The sequence below is a fragment of the Diadema setosum genome, chromosome 8 (assembly GCF_964275005.1).
Source record: "Diadema setosum chromosome 8, eeDiaSeto1, whole genome shotgun sequence".
NCBI lineage: Eukaryota > Metazoa > Echinodermata > Echinoidea > Diadematoida > Diadematidae > Diadema > Diadema setosum.
In genome coordinates, this window is record NC_092692.1 from 28,252,745 (window position 1) to 28,273,403 (window position 20,659).

Here is a 20,659-nt window from a genome sequence, read left to right on the forward strand (position 1 = left end):
CACACACACACTTTACACACGAACAACTAAAGACAATGTTGTGCAGGTCTGAACAAATGCATGTGTGACCATGTAATGTTTGCAGGTCTGACTAGGTGCATGTGTGCTCGTGTTTGCAGGTCTGAATGGATGCATGTGTGATCGTGTGTGCACAAAAATGTTTGCCTTGTTCTCTTCTCAAATACATGGCCAAAAAGTGAATACTCATAATATGCGTGTAGTAAAATTTTGAGTAGACTATGTACCAAGCATCATAAGCAGATACAGGGGGTGGATTCCACAGAACAAAAGAACGACCAGTAGTGGTGGCCCCCAGTTTTGTCATGATACAATATTTGCACCTTATTTCACAATATTTCACACCCGGCAAAGTTCATTTACATTTGACAGACCTCAAAGATTCCAGGCCGTATCTGAAGTTTTAAATAAAACAATGCAGTACAACATTCTTTGAATATTCAGTTATAGATTTATTGATAGAAAAATAATTCATTTGTTTTTCTACAATGTAATAAATACAACACATTTGCAATAATTCAGAAAACATATCTGAATTTCAACAACAACAATGAATTTCATAATTTTCGACTAGAAGCACAAGCATGGTACGGAAATTTTCACGGAGAATAAGTGTATCAGTCTTCCCATGTTCCATTGATGGGATGGACATTTCTTACCAGTCCACATCTAGCAAGCTATGAAAACAGTTCAAATGTATGAACTGGCTAAGCGCAAGGCAGACTTCTTACAACATTGTTGCAAGGGTAACAGATCAACTACTAGCCTCAAAACACTGCAATTAGAAGCTCCAGAAAGTGCTTTACAGTAATCATTCATGGTGTCTGAAAGAGTCCACAATTTGATGCCTGTCAGTCCAATCGTAATAGACTGACCAGGTCCCCGTTGCAAGAAAGTTGCAATCAATTGCAACTAATTGCTAATTTTGAAACAACCATTCTGATTGGCTCAGGGTCTGCCCTATAAAGAAGACATGCATGCAACAATGATTTTGATTGGCCAGTGACAATCAGTTGCAAGTTGCGTTTAAACGCAAAGTTTCTAGCAACGGGGCCCAGGTCAATGTTATGTCATCTGTCTTCATCATCATCTTTGTAGGCATAGTTTCGGACCCTGCGCTTGGCGGGACGGAGCTTTGGCTGCAGCCGCCCAGCAGCCTTCGCCGAGAGCTGCTGCTTCTGGCTGGGTCTTGACCCTCTGTCCTGAAACCGCGTGCCTGTCCCTGCAACCGCTAGGCCTGATGTGGAATGCGCTTGTGAGTCATGGCTGGATGGAATGGTAGGGTGGGGTTCTTCCGGGATAGGTGATTGATCTGTATAAAGAATCAGGATTAAACAGACATGGTAAAGTCTTTTACAGTACACTTACACGCAATAATTACCATCAAGTGATTTTGTGTGTTTGAGGCTGGAAAACATTACACGGGGCTTGACAATAGCGGTGGTCCAGTGGCACGGGACCACTTAAAATTGATGTAGGCCCAATCGGGTACTTAAGATTCAAAATGGATTATGTTTTCTTTTATTTCAGACCACTACACTTCTTATTGGGGCCACTAAAATATCAGACTTCAAGATTCTAATGAGATAATCAGAGATGAAAGTTAGCATTGAGCCTTCCATTTCACAAAATTTAATAGTTGGATATTTGATCTGTAAAAGTTTGAACACACAGAGATGCAATGATAGAACTAGATGAGTAAGTGGGAACACCTTTAACAAACTTGAGGGCATGAAAGACCAGTGTTGAGGACATTGCTAACTTGGAGCTTGCCAAGCCGAGCATTGTAGAATACAGCTCTTTACATGAGAGGTACATTAAAGCAAATGTGCTTTGCCAAACCTGGTCTACGCATCGGTGACGGAGACCGGAAGAAGGCGGGGCTCGCACCGTCCTCCAGGAGCCGCCAGACATCTTGCATTGACTCCTCCCCTAGAGATGACATCACCAGTGGAGTGCGCCTCTGATTGGCTGAGGAATCACTGCTGGGGGCATCACCTTCTGAGCTCTGTGAATGCCTCAGAGTCTGGGCTTGATTTGACCCTTTAAAGAAGAATAAATCAGTAGAGAGGAATTCTTTCCTACTAATTTCATTAAAGTTTTGGATTTTTATTGGTTTTGTTTGCTTGTGTTAGTAGTAGGACATACAAGGAGTTTCAAGAAAACTATGGATGATGAAACAAACATTTAGTCTACTGGCTTGACTTGGCTTGAAGGTACACATCATATGTAAGCAACATTGAGACTTTCATTGTATGATGAAAATAAAAAATAATAAAAATATGAAGGAAAAACTCCCAATAAATAAGAGAGGGAGGAGAAAAGATGAGTACACTGCCTCTTCAGCTCACATCAAATTTAGTTTCTTATCAAGCTTTGTCACAAGGAACCTTTTTGACAAGTTACAAAATCGACAAAGATCTTTACATTTCATTTTGTATTAAAGCAACAATTTCATTCATAACATAATATTTTATTCATGTTTGTTTGCCTTTTGATATGTGAATAATGCAAGGAGTTACAAGTACTTTTCTGTCTAAATTTAATATGGAAAGGGGATGGTAGGAATATGAGTCTGTATATTGTAGCATGGAAAACAACACTGTTTAAAGCTTAGTATGGTGACAACACCATTGGTTCTGAACAGACAACATCAGGGATTAAGAGATTGACAGAATGCACAAACGATTGACATTCTGAGAACTGCAACTGCACTGACTACTTTACCTTGTACTGGGTAGAGTGATTGGAATTCTTGGTTCACCACCCCGCGAGGGAGCCCTTCATGGTCCCTGTGGGTCTGTTCTGGGGTTGAGTCTGACGACGAACTCAGCTGCACTTGCACAACGTCAACGTCCCCCTGGTCCTGTCCCAACCTTTGGTGGGCAAACTGCAGCTCCTGATGAATGCAGAAATAAAATAAAATAAAACCAGAATCAAAATAAAAACAAACAACAAGAAAACATCATCTGATCAAATCAATCAAAATGAAATAATAATGTGGAAAAAACTTTTTTTGTTGTTTATTTGACCCTTGTCACTTGAGATTTGTGATGCTTTTAATACTACGGATGGGCACTGAAAACTTAATGGGTCAGAGATAAAACAGCAATAGACAATAAATGAATTAATAATAAATGAATGGCCTTATGGGGTCAAGGAAGGTCTGCTGGATATAAGCAGAACTGAATAGCATGCCCCTGTTAAAAGATGTTGCAAATAAATAAATTTCTATTAAAGAATTATTTCTAGTAAAACACAAGATTGTATATATCAGAGAGAGAAAGAAAAAATCTGGGACAATTAATCATTTCACATCCTTTCAAATTTCTCACATATATCCCAGAACTTATCCTGAGGAAGCAAAAGTCTTAACCTGCTTGGTGAGGGCATATTGCAGCTTTTCTAGGTGATCCAGCTTTGCAGTCACATCTCTGGCCTGCTTTCCCGCGGTGGTGGCACCCTCTCCACCACCCCTCTGTTCCCGGCCTTGTGGGGATGGATCCTTGACGGGGACTGAAGGAGGATGGGGTCGGTGCAGGGCCAGCTCCGCCCTCAGCCGGTTCCCCATCTCGATCAGCTTTTGGCGCTCCTTGGCCAGCCGACCGATGTGCCTGGCAGCCGTCTTGAGCTTGGCGCGAAGCTGGAGTGCATTTGAGAGACACAGATAATGTGATTGATACATATACTAAGCATTCGCATTTGAGGTAGTTACAGATCTGTCATTCCTTATCTCACTATATCATCCGTTCTAGCCATAATAAATCAAGAATGTGAGCTGTTCAGCACAATCAGGTTCAAATTTGTGATGCTTAACTTATAGATTGGGTCATTCCAGCCTGACTGTCTTTATTTTCACAACTTCATATGTACGGATGGATTTTTTAAACACACTGTATTTTCAAACCTGAGGAGGTGACATTTCTAATGCCCATTCTGCAGCATGTGAAATGCATCAAATGGCTAGAGTTAGCTGTGCAAATGCACAGTGGATTTGGAAACAGTATACAAATAGTGAATGGTTACAAGTGTGATGGTACAAGATTTCGCACAAGGTGAAAGATTGAGGTGCTCTACTCAACAAGGCAAAGCAGAGTTGAATAGTGCGCCTCATCTTTCATTGAGTGTGAAATCTTGTTCCATTGCACAAGTCATACATTATTTGTTTTATACAACAGAAACACCGTGGACATTAGCAGATGCAGTCCACACAGATTCTTGAAATCAGCACAGAAATGGAACTGTTTTTCATGAAAGATAAATTAGTAGCACAGTCACAGCATGGTCACAGTCAGTCCAAGTAGTTGTATGAGGTGTATGCACGTGTTAGCAACACAAAACAAATTGGCTGAAGTTGTTTGCAGTAAAGTGACAAAATGCATGCTTGTAAGCACGCTTGAAACGATTGAGTGCACACGACAAAGGTTTGTTTAGTGTGACATCAGAGCCGTGCAATGGAACAAAATTTGAGTTTAGCACAGGAGTCAATGGAAATTTGTGACATCAGCCGTGCACCATCCATTTTTGCTCAAACAAAGTTGCACAGCTGACGTACAACAAAAACATGCGATGGTACTTTTAACTGCATGTCACATGATAGGCAATCTACCAATCAGATACATTCTTTTTAGGTGTTGTATACTGTGGAATGTCAGGAGGGATGTGATTTGCTCACCTCACTGTGATCCTTTTGCTCCCCAGTCGAGGGTTTGACCCTGGACAGTTGGGCTCGGAGGTTGTGCACCTCCCTCTGGAGCTGTGCTATCAAGGTATTCTGAGAGTGATGAACAGAAAACAGAGGACAACCAAGCTAGACACATCCATCAAGATGATGAGCATAGTAGCAACATCAAAACGCCAGCATGGATGATACAATATAGCTATGTAGAAATTTACATGATGTAAATGATAATAACTTATGTGATGTAAATGATAATAGCAAAGAATACTTCGTTGCCTCCCCATCAAAGGGGCCCTATCATGAAATTTCACCCTAACATCAGACTTTTGTTCATGACATAATTTGAAAGAGTTTTGATAGCTCTTTTTATACGATGATAAATCATCATTTCTTAGTGTGATTTTTTATGCCCACAAGGCTAGGCTCTTCTGCTGGACAGGCTATGCCTCTGAAATCAACTAATCTGAAGAAAGCTTACTCAGTATATCTTGTCGTATTTTGTTAAAATTTGACTAAACATGGCCTGTGACAAAAATGCACCACAGTGTGTGGTGCATGCATACGCTGTGTCAAGTACTGGCATTCTCTTTTTAGTATGCACTTGGATACATGTAGAACCAGCCATTAGGAAAACTCCTCCCAAAGCCTGAAGACAGTGCATACCTGTGTGCCGTGAGAGCTGCCTACAGGTCCACGACCAGCCAGATCTACCTTCAGTTGAGACACCTGTAGTGAAAAGAAAACCAGATAAATCTTTACATATATACATCATTGCAACTGCCAACATCTTCACGATCAATTTTTTAATCGCCAAATTATGTGATGTATACAAGCAATGTGAGGAATTCACAGAGGTAGTTTAAATTTAGGTTTAAACCATGGATTTGATTTCATCTACATTTTTTAATGTGGGTCATATTGTCATTTGCCTCATTGGCATTTTCCCACAATGCATCGTACCTTTAAAACAAATACTTCTTTAAAGCTAGATGGAAAATAGCAACAAAATAACACTTTCTTGAAATGCGATAAGGAATTCAGTTAAATCAAAGTCATATCTACTGGTATGCAATATGCAATCCACAAAGCTACATGTAATATTGAATGTTGAAAACCTGCTTGTCAAAAAGGGACCCCTACATGGTGAAAAAAAAGGGGGGGGGGGGGGGAGCTATCCCTTTTTTTAGCAAATTTGTCATCCACAACATATGGCTTTAACAGACTCTTTTCAATGCTTTTTGGATGTGGGTGTGTTGCTAGTTCATTGGACAGCAAACACACAGTGCCAGGGAGCAGCCGCCATGGATGAATCCAGCACTTCTCACCTGCTTTCCCAGTGCAGTTGCCTCCAGGTTGGTCTGCAGTGTCCCCATGTGGTACTCATCAGCCTCTCTCCTGGCCTCAGCCAGCTGCAGCTCAAGCTGACCGATCCGCTGGGCCAGGCTGGAGGCCTCGGCGGCGTGGCGTCTGGCCTGGGTAGACAGCTCGTATCGCAGCTGGTCTATCTCCATCTGTTTCTCCGAGGGCTAAATTCGAGAGAAAAGGGTTTGTCAGTTATTACGCCTTGTTTTCCCTTTAAGTAGTTGTTTTCAAGATTTGATTTTGTCTTCCTATGCATCTTTTGTCCTCAGTTTCCATTTTTCTAGTTTTTGCATTGTGTTGCTTCTTTTTCCTGTATTGATCCTATGTTTCAGGTAATGTTCTTGCATTCTTCATTAAGATGTGGAAATAAAATGAAATAGGAGACAAAGGAACAAAGTAAATGTAGGATAGAAAGTATGCAATATCATTCCTGGTTCCTTGACACCTTTGTCATCCCAAAAACAATGCATGCTTTTGGGGCTTTTCTTTAGTTTTGACAGTGCATTATTTTGAAACACTGAGAACATCATTCATGAGAAGCCATCATCTGTGTCTGTTGAGCGATGATCAATGATTCCATGATCTGATCCCAGGCCACACAAGAAACTGTATGGATAAACTACCATTGCATTCAAAGCACAGCAACAACAAACACACAAACAAACAAATTGGGGTAATTGTTATCATTATATTCATGGTTGCTTACATCTTTGCAGCATTTTGCGACAAAATTTCTGCCAAAAACCAGCAAGGCACGAAGACTCTCTCCAGGTTAAAGCCAGCACAACATTTCTTTAAATGCTCCTCTTTCATCTCCATCTCAAAGTGTAACAAAGAATCATACCTCCCCCCCCCCCCTCCCCCCCCCCCCCCCCCCCTCTCTCTCTCTCTCTCTCACCTGGTGTTGCTTTTGATTCAATTCAACCTCCAGGTGAGACAGTCTAGCCTGGCACTTCCTCAGCTCAGCTGCACTGGTCACCTTGTCCGCCCGAAGGGCTCCTAGAATATCAATAAATCACGAAGCAATTAAAGAGCACGCCATGCATTTGATGAACTGAACAGTCGGAGTTCAATATTCCTTTGCCAATAGCTCTTGTCCAGCACATCTACTGCACAGATCCTGTATCAAAATTAATTGTTTCTCCATGATAATGAATGTGGAGGCTAAATGTTTTCATGTCCCCTTTGCAACCCTGAAAATTTGATTTTGGACTCTCAAAATATTCCTCTCGGTATAAAAAGGGAAGCGTATTCTCAAGTAACATAGGGTCAGTTCTTCATTTTTTTTTTTTTTGGTTAAAACGGAGGCGTATTACTGTAAGATTTCATACAAGGTGTTGGGAGACGTTGTTCTTCAACCATGTAAAATTTTGTGTCTTTGTGAAAGGGCTATACAGCCTTCAAATATAATTTGTTGTGTTGCCTTTTTTTCATACAGAAAAACAAAGTTTTTGATATGAATACATATACCCCGGTAAACAAGGAATCAAAAGTCAATTCACCTATTGTATCATTGAGCGACTGTATGTGGCTCTTGATGGCATCGTTCTCACTAAGTTTTATGGCAGTCCCTCCATGGTGAGAGGCTGCCCACACCCCTCCATCTTGCATGGATTGAGCCAGGGTGGCTAGCCTCTCTTCAAGTCTCCTTTTCTCCACTTTCAGCTCCCTACACTCTTTTTCCAAAGATTTCACATATTCTGCCAGGAAGAAGAAGAACAATAATAAAAGCAATAATAATAATAATAATAATAATAATAATAATAATAATAATAATAATAATAATAATAATAATAATAATAATAATAATAATAATAATAATAATAATAATAATAATAATAATAATAATAATAATAATAATAATAATAATAATAATAATAATAATAATAATAATAATAATAATAATAATAATAACAATAATAATAATAATAACAATAATAATAATAATAATAATAATAATAATAATAATAATAATAATAACAATAATAATAATAATAATAATAATAATAATAATAATAATAACAATAATAATAATAATAATAACAATAATAATAATAATAAATAATAATAACAATAATAATAATAATAATAATAATAATAATAATAACAATAATAATAATAATAATAATAATAACAATAATAATAATAATAATAATAATAATAACAACAATAATAATAATAATAATAATAATAACAATAATAATAATAATAATAATAATAATAATAATAATAATAATAATAAGGAGTACTTCTCACGTGTAAAAAGTGTACTAAAATCACACTTAAATGGCGGACACGTGATCACAGCTCTAAACACCTGGGCGGTAGCAGTTTTGAGATACACAGGAGGAGTGGTCGAATGGACGAAGGCGGAACTGGCTGGTATGGATCGGAAGACAAGAAAGATGCTCTCGATCTACAAAACCCACCAAATGAGTGCTGATGTCGACAGGTTGTACCTGCCAAGGAAAGAAGGAGGCCGAGGGCTCGTGAGTGCGTCAGATTGCGTTGAAATGGAGCAAATCAGCCTCAACAATTACATAAACAGCAGTGAGAAAAAACTCCTTCGAGCCGTTCTGGTTGAAAGTGGAAATAATGTAAACGCCATTGATCCACTTACTTTCAAAAGCCAGAAACGAACAGAAAGATCTGCAAAGTGGAGAGAAAAGCAGCTGCACGGGCAGTTTTGCAGAGAGACGGAGAACATCAGCAGTAATGACACATGGTTATGGCTGAAGAAAGGAGAACTGAAGAAGGAGACAGAAGGACTGATCATCGCTGCCCAAGAGCAAGCACTGTCAACAAATGCTCTGAAAGCCAAGATACAGAAGAGAGATGTGGATGCCACATGCAGGATATGCCGAGAAAGAGACGAGACAGTGCAACATATCGTATGTGGCTGTAGTAAATTGGCGCAAAAGGAGTACAAAAGACGACATGACAAACTGGCACAAGTCCTTCACTGGGAGCTTTGCAGAAAACATGAAATACCATGTGAGAGCAAATGGTATATGCACGAACCACAGAAAGTTTCTGAAAATGATCAAGTTAAAATCCTGTGGGATTTCGATGTTCAAACTGACAATGTCATCCAGCACAGGCGTCCGGATATCATCGTCGTAGAAAGGGCTCGACAGATGTGCACAATCGTCGATGTCGCGGTACCGGGAGACAGCAGAGTAGCCGAGAAGGAGAAGGAAAAGATAGAGAAGTACCAAGACCTTGCCAGAGAGCTTCGCCGCCTGTGGAATATGAGAACGAAGGTGATCCCTATTGTCGTTGGAGCACTCGGAACAACGCCAAAGTAGCTGCGACGGCACTTGGACGATGTTGGTGTGCCAGATCGAGTGCAAACGCTCCAAAAAGCAGCATTGCTGGGGACGGCACGAATCCTGAGAAAAGTACTGGAAGTCTAAGGTTCCAGGATGGAACTTGACGTGATATTAATCTCCAAGAGATATCTTGTGAAGATAGAGATACCAATAATAATAATAATAATAATAATAATAATAATAATAATAATAATAATAACAATAACAATAATAATAATAATAATAATAATAATGATAATAATAATAATAATAATAATAATGATAATAATAATAATAATAATAATGATAATAATAATAATAATAATAATAATAATAATAATGATAATAATAACAATAATAATAATGATAATAACAATGATAATAATAATAATAATAATTATAATAACAATAACAATAATAACAATACAAATAATAATGATAATAACAATAATAATAATAACAACAATAATGTACACAGTAAATGAAAAGTCATATCAGCATTTTAGATTAACAAACAAGCAAGCTTTAATTCAGAGAATATATACCAGAAATTGGCTTCTACACATCTTTTTTGAGTTCAGAAAGAGAAGACTGCATATTTTTTCTTTCTCCACCATACCTTCTGTGAAAGGTGGCTTGTCCTTGTCTGAGAGATGCTCTCCAGGTTGACCCTCTGACCCCCTGGGCCCCTTCACGTCTTTTCTCTCCCTTGTAGTCCCTCCATCGGCCTGGCCAGCGAGCTCATCCATCTCCCGCTTCATGTCGCGGATGACGGCAATCAGTGACTCGTTCTGGGCCTGCAGGGCCTGGATCTGATCTGACGCCAGAGCCGAATCTTCAGGGCCGGTGTCCCTACTCTGAATGGAAATATAGGCAGCAGGAAAAATAAAATAGGATCACTCTTTCAAAGAAACAATACTATGAATAAAAATATTGGCTCCAGGAAGAACATGGAAGGTATCAATTCTATAGATGGTGCAGTGCATTAAAAATCCAGTAGCTGTGGAACAGAAGGGAGGCTCAATTAAATCGTTCATTCTCTGCCCACCATGATACATTCGAAAACCATGAATAGGGCAGTCCTGCTAGAATAGTGTTGCCCGTCAGCGAATATGTGCATCGAAGCGTACAGTTAGTGGTAACATTCAACTCAAGTCAAGATTCTTTGGTTGTGTGTGTACTTCCATAGATACCAGTGATAAAGCTGTACACAGCTTGTTAGGGGGACTCCCGAATATATCTGAGGCCGGGCCAGCCTTCCCATTGCATGGTATCCCCACACAACTGGGTCTTTAATGCCATTCTGGATCTAAAGTCACAACACAGTCCATGAAAGACATAAACGACATAATAAAAATTGAGTCCCTTCATCTAAGATGGATCGCACAGTAAGTATTCATACTCTTTGTTCAATAAAAGTTCCCATTGGATAAAGTTCTTTTGGGGGCACCAGGTACCAATAATCAAGTAATCATCCAGAACTTGTGTAACCCTTCTTAATAGTATGCAAGTAAAAACTACCAAGAAGTGTGATCCCTCTAAATGAAGATTTTGCTTTTGTTATTGTTTCGTTTTGTTTTTCAGATTTGGCTCAACGCGGCAACCTAATGCTCCAACAGTGTCAGCAAACATTTCCAGCTGAGAAGAAGGACCTACGAACATCCGTTTTCTTCTTGAGGAAACATTTGGGGAATTGAAGAGTCAGACTCCAATTATCCCTTGCATCTACTGTACAGACCCTGTCATGCCCTTCTTCCCCTCAAACAATAACATGTAAATGATCTGAGCAAGGCATGTGTGAATATGATTATTCCAATATGTCAGATGTCAGTAACTTAATACAGGGTTGATGGAATTTTTTTGTTGTTTTTTTATTTGCTTGTTTGTTTGGTTTTTTTTTTTTTTTTTGGGGGGGGGGGGGGAGGGGGTGTACTGGACTCACCGGTATGATGTCCCGGTCAATCTGCAGCTTGTGTTTCCTCAGAGTGGCCACTGCCTGGTCTCTGTCTCGGGCCAGGACTCGGTTCAGGTCGTCCCTCTGCTGCAGCTCTCTCTCCAGCTCCTTGTTCAGTGCCACAGCCTGCAGTTGGGCAGAAGGTACACGGGGGTGAGGGGGTTAAATATAGAAGACCTGGCTCAACACATTATCGTCATGCCGGAAAAGACACACATGCCTTAACAAGCAATGTCACAAAACAAAGCATGAAATTTAGGTGATCTGGGTACAAACCATCTGGATGAATTAAATCAAGTGCACAGACACCAGCTGGCTCAAATAACACTATTAAACTGACTACACATAGATAGACCCTAAAAGGAGAATAAGATAGAAAGGAAGCACCAGTATATCCATTCTAACTTTGGTTAAAGGAATTCAATAGAATGAGCAGAGAGTCACTGCCTTTCATAGTAATATTCTTATGCTAACAAATATTCACTGCTAATATTCAACTAATATTCATTGCTAGAATGTGAATTAATACATAAATTCCCGTGAGCAAGAAATAAGGCACACGCGACAAATGTTTCATCACAATTCAAATTATGAGTATTTCCTGCCTCAAAAATATGAACATGGGACTGTAGAATTTGATGAATTTGCCTAAATAAAGAAATTACATCCACCGGTTAAAACAGCTTGATAACTCCCTCTATCCAAGAAGCCTGTGAAGCTGACTTAATTTCCTTACGTCGTCCCTGGACTTGGACAGTCTGGCGATGAGGTCCTCCGACTTGGAGTATTGGTTCCTCTCCGCATCCTCGTACCTCCGCTGCCAGTCCAGCTCCAGCTGGGCCTTGGACCGCTCAAGGCTCTGCTCCTTCTCGGCCGCATGGACCAGTTCCTGCTTGTACCTGTGGTCAGAGGGGGTGAAGAGAAAAACAGAAGAACTCACTGGAGGAACATTGTAACTCGTCATATACCAACTGAAAAAAAAAAAAACCAAACAAGCATAACAAAAAAATGTCATTAGGATTCTTCACAAACAATTAAGATATTACATGTTCCTTGGTTTTGGGTTTTTTTTAGATGAAATGATGCATAAACAGAGATGCCAAACTTTTGACAATATAGAATTTCTAACTTTTTATTTCATTTAACAATATCCTATAAACAATGAATTAGCTCACTGGAACCAAACTGAGAAATTTCAAGATTATAACACATCCAGCCAGACCTCAACATGTCTTCAACATTTTTTTTTTTTTTTTCAATTTCAATCATTTCATATTTCCATTCTAATTTCATAACAGAGCTACGTCGAAAAGTAATGATAGAAGAAGCAGACTATTGGTAATTTGTCCAATTTGAAAATTTTGGTGATTAAAGTTGCATGCATATAATGCATTAACAACCCAAGAGTATTTTGTTACACTGTTTTAGTTTCATTCCCCAATGAAAATGATGGTGACTAAAGTTACATTTATATGACGTGTTAACAACCCCAAAACATTTCTGTTACAATCTTGGCATATATCAGAAAAGATAGAGTGATTCTACCCACAGCAACAAGAGACAACCATCAATCACTCTGCACCTTTCGATGTCTTCTTTACGAGACTCCAGCTCGGCCCTCAGCTTGCTGTCTTTACTCCTCAGCGATTCGATGACCAGATCTTTGGACACCATGTCCTTGGACATTCTGGCCAGCTGACCGTCAAACTGTCCTTTCAACTCTTTCAGTTCCTCTCGTAGTCTGAAGCATAGAGTGCAATGATTAGAAGGCATTTTAGACAATTTGCTTTAAAATCGATTGATTTCTCTCTTTTCATAAACTGACAGTTTCCCCCACACATTTTCATATTTTTTAAATATGTTATCAGCTTGATACAGTTCAAATCAGAGAGCATCTTTATTTTAGTTGGAAAGAAAGTAACACTTGCCATGGAAAATTCTTTGAATGTCTCAACCAGCAACTGTCTAGGTAAAAATGTTGTATTCCATTCAATTCCATTTGATTGTTTATCAATTTCCATCAAAACAATGTATCAGGACAGTGTTAATGTCCTATCATTGATCACAACACTAGTCTTATCTCAGGGTGCTACGTACTTATCTCTGTTTCAAACAACCTGTTCCCCATCCTTAACCCTAACTAGGCCGGGGGGGGGCCTCCGAGGCCCCCCCCTCGACGTTTCGCGCGATGTATCGCTATCGCGAGAAGCTATCGCCGCGACGTTTCATGACTTTTTTCTTTCGAGTCTCCCGCATCTTTTGACACCAAATTTGCGATGCCCGGGTGCGCGGTTCCGAAGTTGCGCATAAATATGCACGTGCATGTCAGACCAAAAATTGCTCAAAAACGTGAATTTGTGTACAATTTCAATGCAAAATGTGTTTACAGACAAATTTCATAAAAGCATCATTATTTTGGGGTTTTATTGATTAAAATCACTTAATAACGCATTTTCTTGTTCGGATCAATGTCACGGACAAATTTCATCGAAAAAACAATGAAAAACATAAAGTCGAAAAAACAAAGAAATACATAAGAAATTCAAAAAACAATAAAATACTTAGGAAATTTTTTTCTGATTGCGCAATTTTTTTCTCTTACATTTGCTAAGGACACTAAAAAGAATATTTACACAAAAAATGTGCCTGTTTTGAGCTTTATTTAGTGATTTATACCAAATTGTCTGATTTCATGCATCATTATGCATAAATTAGCATAATTTAGTGTAAATGATAATTTTTGAAAAAATTAACTTCATAATACTTAAGATTACATCACAGGCAATGTGTGTGCCAATTTTCGTCGCGATAGCGCGGTCGACGGCCGAGATCCGGAGGGGGGGGGGGGGGGGCCTGGGAGGCCCCCCCCGGCTCTATCATCTACCTGAATAGCCCGGCCTAGTTAGGGTTAACAGATAATACATGACCACATGTCTCATTATGCATGCAATCTTCATGTGAACAGGCACTTGGCTATATCTTCCCATATGTTTTGATCAGCATTCATTTAATCCCTCTTAACCCATTAAGGACAAACTGATTTTGCTACAACACACATTCCCAATAGACACCTGCCCGAGTATACTTGGAGGGGGGGGGGGGGGGGGGACTAGTCTTCGATAGGTTAACCTCACTTAAGTACAAGTCAGCCTGCCCACTCAGGTGTAACAATGTCTCAGCCAACAGGAAGGTCATGATGACACAATAGGGATTAGGGGGATTAGTTAATCTCTACTCAATGCAGTAAATCCAGACATCTGTGCCAATTGAAAAGGAGAGCTATCTAGGGGACATGCCATTCCATGAATAGAGAACAGTATGGGGTTAATGCCACACCCCTAAACCATCTCACTTCTCCACCAGCATCTCCTTGTCCTTCAGTGCATCTTGATGTTCCCATTCAAGCCTCCTCCCCTCCACCTCCCTCGCCTCCAGGTCTCCTTCCAGCCCCCGGATCTCCTCCCGAAGCTTGCGCTCTGCCTCCGCCTGCGCCTCCTTCAGGGAGACGACGGCCGCCTCCCTCTCCCTGGCGAGGCGGTCCAGCTCCTGGTGTCTGCAGTGGTAGAATTTTTCTCCATCACTTCAAATCTCACACCAGAATTTTTTTATGACACTCATATCATGCTTTTAAGCTGCTTGTAATATCCATTCTAAGATTCTACTCAATGGTTTGGTTTTGAATTTTGAATGAGTTTGTGGCTGCAAGTATTGTATTCAATGTCAACCAGTAGTATGAGCTTCAATCATTTCAGAACTGCTGCAGCATTCATACATTCACTGATTTTCCTTAAGGGAAAAAAATATGAAGGAATGCTCTTATATTTTTGGTCTTAGTAACACACAAACACACCCTTACTTCATGAAGTTTTAATGTTAAAGGGGATGGCTAGTAACTGATCAGTGGGAATCAGTGAGAATGCTGGGGGATGATTGTTCCAATCCTTGTGAGATTTATTTAAGAGTACAGTATATATCTATTGTTGTGTGAAAATTATTTGCTTCAGAATGGTCTGATATTCAAGTAATGTGCAGTTTAATGTTTCCAGGTTAGCATGCCTGTACAGTGACAGGGCGATAGTTAACATTAAACTGCACATTACTTGAATATGAAACCATTCTCAAGTACATAATTTTCACACAACAAGGTGTACTCTTAAATGAATCCCACAAGGATTGGAACAATCATCCCCCAGCATTCCCACTGATTCCCACCGATCAGTCACTAGCCATCCCCTTTAACATAGTAGTTTTGAAAGACTTGATTTGAACTATGATAATTTGACAGTATCTGATGTGAAATATTGTGTGTACATAAAAATGCCTAACATAAAATTCCTATTTACACTCAAAGAATATGTGCTCCCTATAAATACAGAACCAAAAAATTTCGTAGTAAATATTCTTGCACATCAATAACGAAATAATAATTGCTCCTGTCTTTGTTGAATATACTGGCTCTGCACAAACAAGCATATACCTCATTCACATTAGGACACAGCAAAATTGCTAGAACAGATTATCACTTTATCATTTACAGAGAGATAAAATGTTTACACAGGAATAAGATGATAGTAAGATGGATTTGTGGATAATCAAATACTGACTTTCTTTGAAACTCCTCTCCAGCCCTCTCTACCGCTTGATGAGCATGCTGCAGTTGGGACTCAAGCTCAGCAATTCTGTATCAAGAAGCAATAAATCAACCATCATTGTTACTGTCAAGAAGGATAAAGGAACAGTTTGGTTGGAATGTTATCATATTGAAATGAAATTTTAAAAAAGTATCCGGTACATAATGATGTCATTATGATAATGAGAAACAGAGACAGAAAATCTTCATTGCAGCGTAAGAACAGCTGTTGTGGCTGAGAGAAGCTATTGGGGCTAAGCAGTTAAGACCACACAGATATTAAAGATTACAGGATTCTATGCACGCATGAGGTTCAATTCCCAGCCCAGCAGCAGTGCCCTTTGGCAAGGCACTTTGTCCTCTTTGCCAAATCTTTCGTCAGAGAATTACAGCTGTCAGTCCCATAAGTAGGAGAGCTGCACCTGATACGAGTACAAGAACTAATTTCCCTTCTCTCGTAAAGAGCAATGTAAAATACTGGTAAAGAGGTCAAACACACATACAAAAGGCTGATATCTGCATCTTCAGGTCTGAAGGACGCAGGTTACTCTGAAAAGGAAATAAGAATACCTTATCAAATGGTAATGCTGTATTTACACCACGTTCCCCAATGACTTGTTTCAGGCCACCATGGACAAAGCAGGATGAACGTGATACAGGATGGGCAAACATGACAGGCCATGATTGCCATGGATGTCATGTTAGATTTTTAAATTGTCACAAAATTTGCCATGGCAGTCTCGGTGCTTACGAGAAACCTTGTAAGCAGTAATACAATGGAGTGAACGCAACAAATCATGACAGCACGTATATGCAATAACAAAAGTTGGAGGTGGTCCGTACTGGGACGTGACGGAAAATATTATGTAGTCTAGCTTGAGAAGATGCCGTGAGAACAGTGTCTGATAGTTACAAGCATGTTCACTGAAGCAAAGACCGGAAAGAACAAGGCTAGAACATGAGGGGAAGACATAAGAATATTTCATCTATCCACAGCGCACTAAGTTTTGGGCAAATGAGGTTGCCGTGGCCACCAGGAACATGGTGTAAAGGTAGCATGACTCGTTAGCCCCTGGAAAAGCTATGGCCAAGTGTCAAAGGGCATGCGAAAGGTTAAAGGTCAAAGAACGAGAGCCAAAGTCACCTGGCATCCTTCATGCCACGCAGGTCTCCCAGCTCCCACTCCTTCTGTCTCAGTCTCTTCCGGAGGTCATCCAGGGTAGCATCACTCTGGCTGAGCTGTGCCGTCGTCTCTTGACTGGCCCCCCGCACCAGGTCCAGCTCCTTGCTCAGCAGTTTCACCTGCCATCATTCAGAATGGACAGAATGTGCCACAATATGACCATGGTGGTATACCCCAAAATGAACATAATACAGCAATATGCACCCTAAAAAAAGGCTTTGTTATAGAAATATTTTCGCCTGTTGTTGTTTTCACATATTTAATATGTGCACATCATTTTCGCAGTTCAAAGGCGATAATTTGCAGAGTTGCTAAGATAAAACCACTACAAAAATTTCAGTTCGTACCTTCATCTCATGAGCCAGGACAGTGGAGCTGAGTTCATCAATCTTGCTCCTTGACTCTTTCTCCCGTCTCCGGGATGCATCATCGAATCCTGCCACCATCTCCCTCCTCTGAATCTCCAGTTCCTCCTCCACCTCCTGGATCCGCCGCTGGGTGTCTCTGCGGAAGGCCTCCAGCTCGGATCTCTCCTCTCTCAGCTCAGCGTCCTTGGTTCTGAAAGACGAGCCGTGTAGGGACCAAACAGCAGTTAATACTTGCTTCTAACCATGTGATTGTGGCACCAGTATCCCAAAATATGATGGTTGACAGCTGAATCAGGCATTTTCGATTAACACCGTCCCTACCAGATTCTAAAAACTCATTAACTTTACAAGAGATCAATTACACTTCAAAATGTAAATGGGATAACTGCAACAAAAGTGCCGTGCAGTATTTCTCAGCTCAATGCATTACAAGCATATTTATGGTAACTTCCTTTATTTCTATGCATTCTTGAAACTACAAAGCATTAAAACAGTTTGAGGCCCTTGCAATATAACTTGTCTTGTAGGTTCTAACAGTGAATGAAATTTAATCTGCTTTTTAAAATGAATTATGTCTCATAAACCATGGCTACTGAACTAATGAAAGGTATAAAGCTTCTCATGCAAGCCACTGCATAATGCCATGATTTTCTGGAAATTTTCTGGAAACTAAAGCATAGTATCAAATCACATGTGAGTATCTATAAGTAGAACATGAATTCACTGTCATAATTACTTTGGTCTTACAGCCATTTCCTTATCTTCAAGAAGTTTGGTATACTTCAATTTTTAGGAAGAGCAAAGGTTGGACACAGAACAAGATTTGCTATTGACCATCTGGTCCCTGACCAAAACGCCACTATTTGAAATCAAGTCTAAGATTTGACAGAATTTACTCTCTTGAAAACTGCCATGTAGAGATTTGCTTGTTTTTTTTTTCTACTTCCTTTTGTTTTTAATCTAACAGGCTGCCAAAGGAGCCAACTTTTTACGTTTACGTGTTTTAGTCTCACGAAAAATGACCATTACCATAGCAATGAAATACACTTTACCCCTACAGTTAGAATACTGATATGCTAAAATGATCATATAGCAGTAAGAAAATGACATGTACTTATTCTAAATTAATGAAAGTTAGGTATTTTAAAAAAGAAAAGAAAAAAAAAAAAGAGAGAAAACTTACGCCTTGTACTGCTCCACCTCAGCCTGCTTTTCCCTGATCCTCTGCTGGTAGTGTCGCTGGAGGTCCTGAATAGAGCTCTCATCCTGGCGTCTCCCGGTCTTCAGCTCATCGATGTGGATTCGGAGTTCGCTGGCCTGGGCCTCCCGCTCCTGCAGCCTGGCCCGGTGCTGATCCAGAGTCAGCTCGAGTCTACAAGGAGTAGATGAGTGTTCTAAAATCTCCTAAAACTGTCATATTTAACCCCTATGATCTTTAAAAAATAACCTCACTGATCCTTTCAACATTTTGAGCAGTGTCACAAGAAAGAAATATAAAGAAGAAGATGAGAGTTTCACAAACTCCTGAAACTGTCATAACCCCTCTTATTAGACTTTCAACATTTTGAATAGTGTCACAGAAAAAGATACAACGAAGTAGGGTTCATGGCAACAAATCTTTCTCTAGAAGAAGACTGTGCCATCTTTGTTTATACTTCATTTTTTAAATGCATTCACATTCTTTATAGAAACTAAACTGCATTACCAAAAGAAAGTGTGATTTGATGCTTTGTGTAATAACATTTCAAAGAACTTGAAATATCTTCTGTTTGAATTTGATGTAGAAGTACACTTGTACATCTGTGAAAGATAGATATAAAAGAGGCTAGCAGAGTTTTTTGTTTGTTTGTTTTTTATTTTAATAGAACCATATAAGCAAAGTATAACTTTGTAATTTTTTATAAATTGTTTGTTAGCAATGTATGCCCCACTTGGAAAAATACAAAATGGAAAAGGAGACTCCCTACAAAGTGTGAAATAGCCTTAGAGCACACATGCTTAGCTGCTCTACAGGAATCTTGGTTGTTGTTTTTGTTTTGTTTTGTTGTTTTTTCTTCACCACCATGACATAAGCTCTAAGTCTCTGAACCTTTGAATGTACCTGGATCAGTTATGCATGAGGAGCTACAAAATCCTGAATACAAACCTTTCCAGTTCCTGATCTCTCTCAGCAAGGAGTTTCAGATTGTACTTGAAATCTTCTTTCAGCACGTGGAACTTTTGTTGCTGCTCAGCGAGAATCTTGTCCTTTTCTTTGAGCATGACCTCAAGGCTCTTGGTGTGCATGTCTTGAAGCTGCAGCCATTCTTGCTCCTTTTCAGCTGCAAGTTGGGCAAATGAGTTAGGACTACCACCAGGCTTGCCCGATATTCCACTCTGCTTTTCTCCCTGATGCATTGTGCCCTTTAAAAAAGAAAAAAAAAAGAAGAAAAAAAAAAAGGGCTTGGTAAATTTGTATAATTGTCCGGATTTGACTACACAAGGCTGCAGGGTCTTCAAAGAAAGAGACAATATCATTATTCAACATAATGCACTGTAAGGTGCTGATAACAGATCCTTCAATTATTACTGTAAAACATGATATATTCGCGACATGAATTTTTCGCGAATTGGAGCCGACGGCCTTTTTTGCATCATGAAATTTTCGCGAACTGCCACTGGCATTAGTGTAGACAAGAACTTTCGCGTGCATTTTAATTTCGCGAATCTTTGCGCTCGCGAAATTCACAAAATTAAAATGCATGTGAACATTCGTTTTACAGTAGGCCTATTGATTGTACAAATTGTACATCTTGATTGTAGCCACTGTAATTTGTAGTGGGTGTACTGTGGGATCATGTGGCCAAAAATTATCTTTCACATGACCTCACTTTTTATCTTTTTGTTTAAGGGCATTTTAACACACACACACACACACACACACAAATCACATGCTCAATTGACACATAATGACTATGTGAAAGGTGGACTGATATGATACAATGTACATCAGTGAATTTGGTGCCAAATTTGGAAGGGATCTTACATATGTATGGAAGTCTTCCCCTTACTTACTCGTATCATGCATCGAAGTTTCACACGAATTGAATGATATCTTTTACAAGTTGTAGCCGTAGTGGGGCCTAAAAGAGCTTCGTAAACATTGGTAAAAA

The 20,659-nt window shown here is 39.5% G+C and overlaps 1 protein-coding gene across 1 annotated transcript; it reads right to left on the reverse strand.

The window, feature by feature from the left end:
* Positions 1-525: 525 nt before the first annotated feature.
* On the reverse strand, positions 526-19,908 carry LOC140231675 (coiled-coil domain-containing protein 57-like). Its single transcript, XM_072311828.1, has 19 exons — positions 19,654-19,908; positions 18,691-18,879; positions 17,487-17,697; positions 17,101-17,258; positions 15,931-16,005; positions 14,679-14,879; positions 12,909-13,067; positions 12,063-12,225; positions 11,315-11,452; positions 9,992-10,229; positions 7,564-7,761; positions 6,960-7,060; positions 6,025-6,225; positions 5,363-5,425; positions 4,694-4,792; positions 3,395-3,661; positions 2,746-2,917; positions 1,861-2,061; positions 526-1,330 (listed from the first exon to the last, which is right to left on the reverse strand). Exons 1-19 carry the CDS (start codon positions 19,902-19,904, stop codon positions 1,089-1,091), a joined length of 3,327 nt encoding a protein of 1,108 aa, XP_072167929.1. The 5' UTR covers positions 19,905-19,908; the 3' UTR covers positions 526-1,088.
* Between the last annotated feature and the right edge of the window lie 751 nt (positions 19,909-20,659).

Coding starts and splice junctions, on each gene's coding strand:
- LOC140231675 (XM_072311828.1), bottom strand. CDS start 19,904: ATGCATCAGGGAGAAAAGCAGAGTGGAATATCGGGCAAGCCTGGTGGT. Junction 16,006..17,100: donor CGTGGCATGAAGGATGCCAG/GTGACTTTGGCT, acceptor TTCTTGATACAG/AATTGCTGAGCTTGAGTCCC. Junction 2,918..3,394: donor AATATGCCCTCACCAAGCAG/GTTAAGACTTTT, acceptor TGCATTCATCAG/GAGCTGCAGTTTGCCCACCA.